This window comes from Struthio camelus, chromosome 7, assembly GCF_040807025.1.
Source record: "Struthio camelus isolate bStrCam1 chromosome 7, bStrCam1.hap1, whole genome shotgun sequence".
Classification (NCBI taxonomy): Eukaryota; Metazoa; Chordata; class Aves; order Struthioniformes; family Struthionidae; genus Struthio; species Struthio camelus.
In genome coordinates, this window is record NC_090948.1 from 13,247,017 (window position 1) to 13,259,844 (window position 12,828).

The 12,828-nt window shown below is 37.7% G+C and overlaps 1 protein-coding gene across 1 annotated transcript in view; it reads left to right on the top strand.

Annotated features, from left to right (window-relative positions):
• The window catches only part of SORCS1 (sortilin related VPS10 domain containing receptor 1), a 316,869-nt gene that overhangs the window by 180,587 nt on the left and 123,454 nt on the right, over window positions 1-12,828 (top strand). Inside the window, exon 4 of the mRNA XM_068949692.1 lies at window positions 11,586-11,744. Within this exon, the coding sequence (XP_068805793.1) occupies window positions 11,586-11,744 (159 nt within the window). The remainder of the gene's footprint in view (window positions 1-11,585; window positions 11,745-12,828) is intronic.

Genomic DNA, 12,828 nt, shown 5'->3' on the forward strand with positions numbered 1-12,828 from the left:
CTATGGGTGCAATGGAAGGCAAATTTTGAAATAAAAGCTTTGGATTACATCTCAAGACATATGGGCTTATTCCTGTGATTTGCCAAAGGCTCTCTTGGAGGATGTCTAGAGACAGATTTTTGAACGTGCTCAGCACTCCTAACTGCTTCCTATTTTCCAGTGGCAAAGCCAAAATGAAAATCCATCCTATTTGCATGTGGCACTTGAGGCCCAGAAATTACTTCTAAAGGATTAATGAGAAGGAATGAAAGAAAAGCAAGTTTATTTCAAGGACCTTACACTGTGTAGACAGAGGTTCACGCATACATGTTAGGATGCACAAATCAAAACAACATTGAAACTGAGTGATTTAGCTGAAAAGTGAATCCAAAGAGGCAATTGGCAGTGCTTAACCACTATCTCAGTGCCTAAAAGGAGAATAAAATATGAAAAAAATCCATAAAACTTGTCATCTAAATGGCAAAAACCATTGGACCCCTCCAATTTGGAGCAGAAACTTTGCATGGCATGTAAATGGAGACATCCATATGTGCACACTGTCAGGAGGGGCTAAGCGTGCTGGTATTCATCCATATTCTCTTGTGTCCCAAAGTCATGACAGAGTGACACCTAAGTTTTACCTTAGTCCCTAGAAGAGTCTAATCTAGTGAGCACACCACCTGCAGTTCGGAAATAGGGCCACGGGAAGCGAAAAGGGAATAGGAAAGGTGGTGGTGTATTTTGATGTAAGAAATAGACCAAGACATCGTCTACTTGAAAATATATGTTCATGTAGCATCCAGCATGTTGGAACATCCATCTTGACCTCTTCATATACGTGCACTATAATTTAATAACAAAACACTGAAACTATTTATGAGAAGCAGTCTCGGAATAAAATCCTGTTAGCCATTACCACAAAGAAACATGGCATAAAGTTTCTCTCAGATTTTTTTTTTTTTTTTTATCTGACAAGCAGTCAGTAAGTAAGTAAAGTTTTATCTTTTCTGAATTTATGCACATAAATTGCATAGGTCATTGACAACAGAATAGGATGCCATTTCCATCTCTCAAATTCAGAGAACACAACCTGTTATTAAAATAGACCCACTTTTGAGTTTTTGATCTCTTCCTTGTCTTACTATAAGAAATAGTGAATCTAACCATACAGGGCTCTAAAATGAAACCTTTTCTTTATGTGTGATCAGAGACAAGAAAGGATATGACATACTGCATTTATTTATAAAGGAAACAAGAAATCTCATGCAAGTCAAGGAAATGGTTCTTATTTGCAAAAATAGGTTTCTATTGTGGTCAGTTTATGAATGAAGCAGATACCATATAGAACATTTGTGAAAGGAATGTAGCTGGCAAAGCACAAATAAATTACCTGAAGAAAGTTTTCACTAAGTTAAGATGAACCTTTAAGTTAAGAGAAATGTAAAACTGAAGGTGTTTCAATTTGTTTCTAAATTGGCATTGTAACCCCAGATATTTAAAATGAAGGTTAACATTGCATGAAAACTAAACAGTTTCAGATAGGATTGCTCAAAGTGTTTGTGAAATCTCCATCCCTGAAGTATTTAAAAATTGACAGGACAAGGTGCGGAGAACCTGTTATACATTAAAGCTGGCCATGGGTGGAGCAGGAGGTTGGCTTAAATGACTTCCAGAGACTTCTTCCTACCTAAATTACTTAATAATGCTATATAAAGTCAAAGTGGCTCTAACACATCCTGCAGTAATCCACAAGATATTACCAATGGATTGTTTCTAATATTATTAGTATTAGTATTATGTTTCTGTTTTTGAATGAGATGAGGACAGCACAAATTTTTTTTTTTTTTTTTTACAGTCCTCATTAAGACACTAGATACACTGACACAAAGTAAAATCTTTTTATTTAATTCTTGAGTAGTGGAGGTGAAAGGTGCAGTTTAAAAAGCTGAAATTAAAAAAGTGATGCTAATCTTTAGGGACTGCCCTCTTCCTTCTCTTTTTTTTTTTCCTCATCCTATAATTAAAAACTACCTCAAAGCAAAGGAATATATTTTAAGAATTCACCCTAACTGCTGACACAGCAGCTAACTCTTGGGAAGGTGAAGGTTGTTGCTTCTCACTGTTCATGGTCCAGCACGCAAGCAGTGACTCAGCAGCATGCAAAAAAAGTTAAGACACGGCAGCTTCACCTTTAACGGAGCAAGAAGGAGTTGGATCTTTTCAGGGGGTCCAAGGTGAGCAAGTGTTGAGAATGAGGCTTCTGCCAAAGCTGGGCCACAGAGAGAAAAGGCGGTACGTAGCAACCTGTCCACTTGATGAATGTTCCCCCATGGATTAGCTGCAAGTAATGACCAGGCTGTGTGTGGGTGCACTGCCCTCTTTTGGATTTTGATAGAAGCAGGATCAGTCCCATCCCAGTTGATGCTTCAGATGTTTTTGGAAGTAAACCTCAGCGCTAGGAGCAGCTCACTGCTCACTCTTGAGCAAAATCTTCTCCCCCACACCTCAGGATTTTCTTAACATCTCTACGGGTATCCAGGAGCAGTAGCTGAGAGAAGAGTTGAGTCATACCTGCACTGATGCCTCTGCTTCTTGTTTGCTTGTCATGAGTCTATACAGCATTGACTCAGCTCTATAGCTGGGGCTTTGGTAGTATGAACATTTAGGTAATGCAGAGAAACCACATTAAACTGGCGTTAGTCATTTTAAAGAGAGACGTATAACAGCAGCAATAGCTCATTAGTAGTATTAATGCATTAATACTGGTTTGGGCTTGCTTTGTTTCAGGGTAGAGAAGAACACTGGCTTTCAGATAACAGCAACATATTAATGAAAATTTCTTGTTGTGTGCCATACTTGAAAAAGAAGCATTGCAATGGCAGCTGGTGATTAAGATTATGATTATCACTGAAAACAGTAACAGTAGCTGTAACAATGGAAAAGTTCCTAAACATGAAAAAAGTTTTCCGTTACCTTCAATGTTTAGGCCTTGAGAGAATGAAAGCTCCTCGCCTCCCCTTTAATCATAAAATGTTAATTATTTCACTCAGTATAGGAGGAGGAGGAGGGAACAGTGGACTGCAATGACCTTTACTCACCTGCAGCAATCAGAAATTACTTTTTTTTTTTTTTTAAGTACACAGTTACTAGTTAAAAACTGTGTACAAATAATTAGTACAATTCTATTCAAAGACATCTGAATAGGACCCTATTGTGATCAACCGAAAACGGTCTAGGGACAAGCAGCAGAGGATTAGACAGTTTGCAAAAAAATCTGTAAGGCTATTTTTTTCTTAAATCCCTTAACAGAAGGAAGATATTATGTTCAGCCAAGGTAACCTTTTATACTCTACCATGGTCATCTTCAGTGGATAAGGTAAAATAACTGCTCTAGTTTCTACAAATGTAATAAAAAAAGTTTTTGTGAAGAAAGCTGCTAGTGTTTTGCATTGTCTAAAGGGATATTCCTTAGAAATACATGAAGTTTTTCTTTTCCTGGGTAGTTTATGTGTATGTGGTAGGGTTCAGTGGCTTTTCTATACCCTTTCCTTAGACATTTAAAGGCATGTGCTGTAAAATCGAGTGAAATACCTTGTACTCTTTGCATTGTGAGACATCTAAACAGACACTTCGTGAAGAGCTAGTGATGTCTCATGTGTTTTCTTATAGCTTCCACACACAGGCAGAGCCTTTTTCTGGTTCTGTGTGAAACAAGGAGGCAGATCTCTTCCTAAAGAGAGAGTTTTCTTCCAAAAATATTTCCTTTTCCTTTAGAGAGTGATTTGACCTTTAACTTAATTGATGGTATTATTCTGTATAACCGAAGGGGCAATCAGAAGGTTTCATTGAAGTGATTATTTCTGTTCCTGCCTGAAGCTTGGATAAGGGGGAGTTGCACAGGGTTTCTTTCTTTCTTTTTTTTTTTTGTTGATAAATACACTCACTTCTTCTGTCTCAAAAAACCACTCTAGATAATTCCCATAAATAATAAAAAAAATAAAATTTTCATTGGTTTTCTTTTGCTGTCGCTTTTGCCCTGAAATGGACTTCTTCACTCATACGGAACAGTTAAGTAGATTTTTTTCCCAGTCACTAGCCAGCTTTTTATTTCAAAGTACATTCATCAACATGCCAAATGCAATTCTCAACGATTCTTCTATTAAGAGCACTGTACAATCTAAGCTTTCAAAAATATTGACAGGTGGTAATTTTTCCTCTCTTAAATGATGGCCCTTTACAATCTAGTGTTCTGCAGATAAGAGATTGCCTTATCGCTGAATGGATGTTAAATCTTTCATGTGTGCAAACAAGATGAATGTCAACTTTTCACCACCTCATATATCTTACCTTAAAGCAGCCAAGTTTCGAAGAAGATGGTTACATCTCAGCACTTGTGGTTCTCCCATGGGTTCTTGGGGGAAGTAATTTTAGAGTCTGTGCAGTCCAGATATTCCCTGGATTGAATTTGAAGACGAATTCAACTGTCTAATGCTGATGATAATGGTAGTTTTATTTAGAAGAGACCCCATGCCAAAAAGTGCAGACTAGTTTTATGAGGAGGTTTGTGCAGGTTTGGTTCTGCAGGTGAAAACCCTTCTGTTCATAAACACTGAATACTTGTTCCAAAATAACTTGACCACAGACCTTTCTCTTGTAGTAGTGTGGTAGTTTCTACTTACTTTTGAGATCATTCCAAATCAGGTTATCATTCAGAGGCATTTTTTTTTTCTAAGATTTGGAAAGTGTTTGTAATTCCATAGTCACTGAAACCTTTTCTTTCCCTACAGGTTACTGCACTTTCTGAGTAAACAAGAGCTTCTGGCAATAAAACTCTTCCCAGTGCCTTGACTGAATTATTTGTGTATTCTTTCAATGCTATCATAGCGAAATTACTCAGAAACTAACCTTGTATTTTAATTGGCATTAGAAACAGCTTCAAAGCTGTCAGCTCTAGCTCATTTCATGTTTTCATTTAGATATTAATAGTTATCTAATTTATTTAAAGCATATGCTTGGGTGAAATTTTGGTAACATTCCTCATGAGCTCAGTTCTACTGTAGTTGATATTAATCCATGAGTAAAGCTTGCTAAACTTTGCTAATGCTTCAGTTTTCGCTTTCTCTCTCCAAATGAATGCTTGAATTTTTTCTTTTTGGTGATTTAGTCCCTAATTTATTTGCTCTTGCAACCACTTACTGCTTCCAGCAACTCGATCCTTTAAAAGAAGTTGATCTAACCTGTGTTATAGCGGTGGTTATTTCTGAATGTCATGACCAAAGCAGTTCCTTTCTTTGACTTGTTTCATTTCACTGCTTATTCTGGGTCCTAGAAAAGCTCGAACAATGAGCTAGTGCAATTACTTAAAAGCAGGACACATTGCTTTGAAGTGCATGTGGAAATTGCTGGAGAATCAGGTTCTCTCTTTATACAATATTAATGCCCTGTAAATGGCAATCCAAATTCAGAAGTGATATGTAAAGTGGTAGAAATTATATTTCATTATGCTGGGACTCCTTTGCACTGATTGAAAGAGCATCAGTTGCCGTGTAAAAGACTAATATTATGTCATTGGCATGCAGAGAAACTGGAAGAAAATGCAGATGTTTTGAGAGTTTATGGAGAGAATGCCCTGCTTTTGCTAAGAATGGCGTATTTCTATTCCCCCTTGCTGATTTGCTCTTACTGCACTTTACTTCTATTTTTCTGGGAGAAATGTTGCTTTTTCCATGTAGGTTGATATTGTTGGGTGTATGCAATGCTTAAGTTCATGCTTCATCATCTATATAAAGAAGAAGCCTGACAGATGAGGAGGATGAAGGCTCTTTCTATAGATTTGACCTGATTTACATTTGAGGTTTCACTCTTTCTTCCCTGCTTCTGGCCAGGTGGTGTAATTCAGATATGTTGATACATCAGAAGTGAGCGATAAACCAGCTGAATCTCTGAAATGTATTTGAATTTTTCATACTCTTCTGTTTCATTAATGCTATACTCTTTCCCACAAAATATTAGAGAAAAGTTGGTCTCAGTGAAGATGTGAAGAGCTAGAAAACTAGTTGAGAACAGTTCAGGGCTTGTTTTGACTAAATCTCTGATTCTGGGTTTGCTAGTCCATTCATCTAGGGCAGTCATATAAGGATCACAGTTCCATCTCTAGAAGCACGGACAGAATCATCTTGCATGGTGTTCCTGGACTGCTTTGTGAGAACAGCAAAAATTCACATAATTGTCAAGGGCAATCTGCCATCAACAGAGCTAGCAGCAAAAAAGGAATGAAAAAAGTGTGGAGTGTTTAAGTTCTGTAAAGTATGGTTTGTGTTCACTTGTCACCTCTAGGAAAAGCAAATCAAGTTTCTCTCTTTTCAGGGGGTGGATGATTAATGAATGTCTTGCATTTGGTTGCGAGAGCCTGTGTTGGCTTTACTGACTTTTTTTCACAGGGAAAAAACTCAATCCATCTGAAGCATCAGGAAGTGCAGTGTATGCTTGCTGTGCCTGGTGTGAGTAAGCAGATTTTGATCATTGCTGAGCACTGATCTGAAAGAGAGCAATTACTTTTGCCGGGGAGAAGTGGAGTCTTAATTTATCCTAACTTTTCATTTTGCTTGAACATAAGACAATAATAAACCAGAACAGAGGCACTGGAAGGTGGGTCTCTTTTCACTCAAGGCTTTTGCTGGAAGTGAGAGGCGAAGAGGTATGCCTCTTTTTACTTCATTTTGTAATGGTGGAATCAGAGGTAGTTTAAAAACTGTCAAGATAAAAATGATGGACCAGGTTTTTCACATAGAAGTTGCTAGATCAGCCCACCAGAGCTTCTGGCATTATCATTTATCGTTTTCATTCACTCTTCAATGACATGTAAAGCACAGCCATGCTAAAACAGACTGAATCTTAACCAATCACACTTTCCTCTCTGTTGAGAGGGAAGTGACAGGTGGTGGCAAATATATTATGATATTTTCATATATTTTTTCCTAGAATTCAGCAATCTGTGGCTCAGATTCCAGAGCCAAGTTTGGTATTTTTGAATTGATAGTTTTTTGGGTTTTTTTCCTCCAAGAACGTATCTGTTCTTTTTTCTTGTTCATGTAAAAGTTTGGCATATACTACATACTATGGCAAGGAGTTCCATGGTTTAACTGGATGAAAAATTGTGGCTTCACCTGAGTTTTGTATCTTACTCTTGATAATTTCATTTGATTCTCATTAGTTTTGTGTTATTTCAGAAAGTGAACAATTGCTCTCTAAGCATTTCTGGGCTATTCATACTTTTGTTTGAATATGTTTATACTTTTGGTCAAACTGCCTGTCATTTATTTCTTTTGGAGTTGAATACTTTGTTTATTTGCTGCTTGTATGAAAAACATTTCATGCTTTTCTTTGATTATCCTTATTACTCTTCTGTATACTTTTTCTATGACAGCCTTTTTTTTTTTTGTTTAGTGGAAGACCAAAGCAGCATCTAGCGTTTAAGTTGTGGTAACATTGTACGGTGACCTAATAAAGTTATCTTTTTTACTCTTTAACTCTTTCCTAATAATTCCTAATATTATATTTGCTTTTTATGATAGGAGCTAAGGGCTGAGCTGGTGTTTTCATGGAGATCTCCACTGAAAACCCCAGATCCCTTTCCAGAAAGAAAATAGCTACTCAGAGCCCATTGTTCAGTCTGTTACATTGGCATTGCTTTCCTCCATCTGTTTTTTTTTTTTCATACATCATCACTGAATTTCATCTGTCATTTTGCTGCTCAGGTCCTCAGTACTGCAAAATCCTTCGGCAGCTCCTCATAGCTGGCTCTTGTTTTCATTGTCCTGAATATCTTATTGCCATTGGCAAACTTTGTCACCTTCGCTTCCATCCTTCTTTCCAAATCATTAATGAATATGTTGTACAGCACAAAACATAAGATAAATTCTGGCTGAATGCCTCTCTCTGTTGTGGAAACTAATTGTTTTTTCCTACCCCTTAATGCTTATCTTTTAACGACCAATTAACGTATGGAAAGATCTTCTTAACCCATGACAGTTTCAGGTCTTTAAAAGATTCTGGCAAGGGAACTTCTCAAAAATCCTGACAGACTTTATCAGCCAGGTCATCTGTGCCTACTTGCTCTGTGATGCTCTCTGAGAACTTAGATTTGAGGTATGATTTTTTTATGCAAAAGCCATGTTGATTCCTCCCAGAATGTTTTTGTCCAAAAAACAGTGTTAGCCTGGAAGGCAGTCATACGTTGTTAGGCCTTGCAGAGACAGAGCAAGAGAGGTCATCCTTCAAGGAGGTCACATTTAAGGTAATCCAGCATCCTTTCTACATTGAAGTGGGAAGTTTTATAAGTAGTTTCTCCCTAATCTCCTCTCTGAGATATTCTTGTATTCCTTAGACATTAGAGTTTATGACTTCTAAACTCATATTCATTTTGTTATTGCTGTTGGTTTTATCTTTGTGTTGTACAAACGTGTTTGTATCCACTTTTATTTTCCAGATAAGCAACAATGTCAAGTCAATGGGTAATAGGCTACTTGAAAGCAATTACCTTCCTTTATTTCAAAAAAAAAATTCTAAAATTTGATTACTACGTACGTCACATATTGTAACAACAAAAATATTAAAATTCATTGTACTTTCCCTCCCTTGTCATTTATATTCCAGGCAATTTAGACAATAAATCTGAACTAAAAGGTTCATGTACATAGACCCAGTATTTCCCCTGCATTTTGACTGATTTTTCATTCAGATATCAGTTTCTGGTTGTCGTCCTCTAACTACTCTCTTTTGGCCATATAACAGGCCATTTATATGCCAATATGTTGTAATTAAGTTTATTTTTAACTTATCTTGTATGCAACATGAAGCTGTGGCTGTGGTGTGAATAGTAACTCCTTCGTCAATTCTAACTTTCTTATTTTGTGATATCTTTGTAAAGAGATTGGCAATGTAGGGTGCAATGATGGGGCAGAAAATGCTGTCCTGGCACTGAAAGCCGGTCTCATAGTTACCAGCCCCTAGGGGCTGCAGAGCCGTGAGTTCAACTCCCTCCTCTGCCTCAGGCTCTCCATTTGCCTTTACATAAATCCTCAGTAGTTCTAAACAGCTCAGCCACATCTAAAACAGTACTGCTGTCAGCATATGTAGTAAAAATGGTGTGTCCAGGATATGCCAGAAACACTGTGTCTGTACTTGTGACAGCCAACACTTCCGGAGATCACAGAAACCTGAAAACACGCTAGTAATAACCCAGGGTGGTAGTTAGCAGATTAAAGCTAAGATGAGCAGTGCTGGCAGGTCTGCTTAGGTACTTAACTTGTATTGATTGAATCAGGAATTAGGTGCTTCAGTGCCTCAATAGTTTGTCCCTCAATTCCCTTTCTATGAAATGGAGATGAGAGCACTTTCACACTCCTGAGGAGTGGCCTGACAGACAATGTTAAGTCTGTGATGTGCTTGGAAGTGACAGTGATGAGGTCAGATGAGTTCCTTGTGCAGGTAGAAGGAGGCATGTGAGACTAGAATGAATCTTGATTTACAACTTTCCTTAGAGGTATAACCCAAAGTCAATGAAGAGACTCTTATTAACTTCAGGGTGATTTGCATTTATTTCTTCTCTAGTTGCTGTAGTCCAAATTAATGCTGTGCTATGATATTTTCAAATATCAGCATAAACAAAATCTACTCAAAAAGGAATTAATAAAAATAGGAAAATCATAATGGCTGAATTATAGTACTGAATTGATAAATATTAACCATAGAAGCATTCTCCCAGAAATTATTCTGGTTTAAAAAAAAAAAAAAAGTGCTCACTGGTAAAGATCATAATAAATTTTTGATTTGAGAAGCTGGATAGGCTACTTTGTGACAGTAGAGGGTCTATCTATTGATGTTTTGATTACTAATGCTCTCTGTGTATCCTCTATCAGGCAATCATCAGTTTAGAAGTCACATCAATGATAAGCTTAATGTACTTGGAAGTCTTATATGAAAATAAGACTGTTTAATCTAATAGTACATGTTTTCCTCATTAGACTTCGAAAATAGATCAGCAACAGGGGGTACAAAAGCAGATTGTATCTTTAAGTTAAAACAGGAGCATTATCCTATTTTACATAAGAGTTGCAGAGCGGCAATATAACTGGTGAAAGATCACTCAGGAAACCTGGAGAACCCAAACCTTCCAAGTCATAGGCCATGTCGTTATGCTAGCAAGAGGTTTTCTAGAGATAACCTCAGGAAGTTATCAAATAATGAAAGACACTTTCTATGTAGATTATATGTGCATTTACCCATTCATATGCAACCAGTTTAGCAGTTCTTTATCATCAGGGTCTATCAAGACTTGATGATGCCCTATAATTCACAGGTAATGAGTTAAGTTATATCTAATTCTGGCCTGCCTAAATGGAAGATGGAAAGGGAAATGATAAAGTGTGTAATTTTACAGTACCCAAAGCGAGATAGGAATTCACTCTGAGAAATGCCAGGTGTGGTTCCTTTTATTTCAGGCTTGTCTAAAAACAAATCGGTGTTTGCCATTTGCAAAGCAACAGCAGCGCCAGTACTTAAAAAAATGATGCTAATGATTCAAGGCTTTAATAACTTATTGGGCAAATATTCTTCAGAACTTCTCATGTGTGTCGTTCATGATGCCCTGTTCCCGTTCCTTAGGGATATTGCTTTGCTGCTTGCTGAAAGACTGAAGCGATCTCTTTGTGCTGCTCAAACTTGTATATTTTCTCTCATGCAAAGACACATGGGAGGAGTTTCTCATTATTCTCTCTGATTCATCAGCAGTGCAGAGCAATTAACACCATAATTAATGGGGAAGATATAGCTACTACAGCTGCAAGCCATATATATATGGAGAGCTACTGTTTCTCCTGAACACTTTTGGGCTAAGCTAGAAAGCAACTTTGCTGTGCAGAGACTATTGTTGATACACCACTGAATCTATAATTCACCGTACCATAGAAACTGGAAAGGGAAAGAACCCAGCACGTTATCAAATGCGTTCTCCTGCCAAAGCAAGACTGCTTCTTACAGACAGCCAGGTTATAACATTTCAAGCAATGAAGCTGTCCTCTTCTCTAAAAATTCTGCCAGAGTCTAACAAACCTCACTATTAGAGATCATTCTGCGTGCCTCTGTCTCTTTCTCCCGTTCTTTTTTTTTCTTAAAGCCTAACTTTTCCTTCGTCACTCCAATAACTCACCCGTGAAGAGCCTAGCAGCCTGCTGTAGCTGTCTGGTAACCTTAACAAGTTTGCACTCTGATGTTAACAAGACTCAAACCTTAACAAGTTTGCACTCTGATGTTAACAAGACTCAGGTTTTCCTTTTGAGCTAACCAAAGCATAGACTTTATTTATGTCTGTTCTAACCTAGTGATAAAGTCATTTTGTCTATCTGATTGTATGTTGTGTGTGTATATACACGGTTAAAAATACTATTTTCTTTACAGAAAGGTTGGTTATGCTTAGTTTTGATACCCCATTGAAGCTTATTAAAATGAACACGGTTACCAGGCTTATCTGAAGTTCCTGGCTACTTCCTTACTCTTCCATCTGACTCCTCTTGACCACTGTATTTTCATCTTTCCCTTCCATATAGATTATGCTGTTGACTGATCCAGAGGTTGAGAGCAGCTTATTGATTAGTTCTGATGAAGGGGCCACCTATCAAAAATACCGTCTGAACTTCTACATCCACAGCCTACTTTTCCACCCCAAGCAGGAAGACTGGATCTTAGCATATAGTCAAGACCAGAAGGTAAGAATCGTTGGCAGCATGTTGGCTTGTTTGCTTAGGAACAAGCTGGACACCCACTCTCTCTACTTAACTGCTGCAGAGCACTCAGGACAGGCTTTGGGGTAGCCAAGCTGATGTTTAGGGCAAAATAAAGGACATGGACACCTACTGTGTTCATGGGTCCTAGTCCTCTGTGCCTGTCCTGGCAGCCTGCAAGTTATCCTTTTTGCAGCAGCATGTGGCAGGCATAGGACAGAGAAGAAAGCTGGGGTCTTTCATGATAGGAATAACAACCTCCAATGAGGCTTTTTGTCCTCTTACTTAACACTTCTCTCACTCTACTCTGGCATCAGCTCCACGAACAGTATAGGATATTCCGTGTTCTTGTTCGGTTGGCATATTTTGAAGTAGTTTCTGGTTTTCAAAGAGAGAGTAACAGTGAATCAATTTCCTTTGAAGTCTAGTTTCTTCAGTTTCTTCAGGTCATCCATCAGCTGAATAAATATGCTGTGAGATTTGCCTTGATTTTTTGCTGCACAGCCTGAGACACCAGAGTGCGACCTGTTTGTAGGAGAACTCATTTTTAGCACTTGCTGAAAATCAGGCACATCAACGCTCACAAGTCAGTCACCTTCCAGTGAAGGACTTTACAGAGCTTAATCTGTTTAGTCATGTCTTCATGGGGGAAGATACCATGTATAAGAAAGCATTTTTGACCTAGTAAAGAAACTCATAACAAGAATTGATGGCTGGAAGTTAGTGCAGTTAGAATCAACAATGAAGTGATTAACCATTGGAGCAAACAGCTAGGACAAATGGTGGGTTGCTCATACTGACATTTTGATGTTTTGAATAAAACTGGAAAACAGACCAAAACAATTCACTAATCTCCCAAATGGGGTAGCGGAGTAAAAATATCTTGATATGTAATATATAAGCCATCATACAAAATGATTTAGTGGTCTCTTTTTGTTTTGCACATGATGAATCTGTGAGAATATGAATCTAATAAATAGTCAAAATGAGAATTATTGACTGAATTGTTCAGATTATACATTAGGGTAAATATCAACATAAAAGCTTGAATTCTATTATGTCTTCCAGC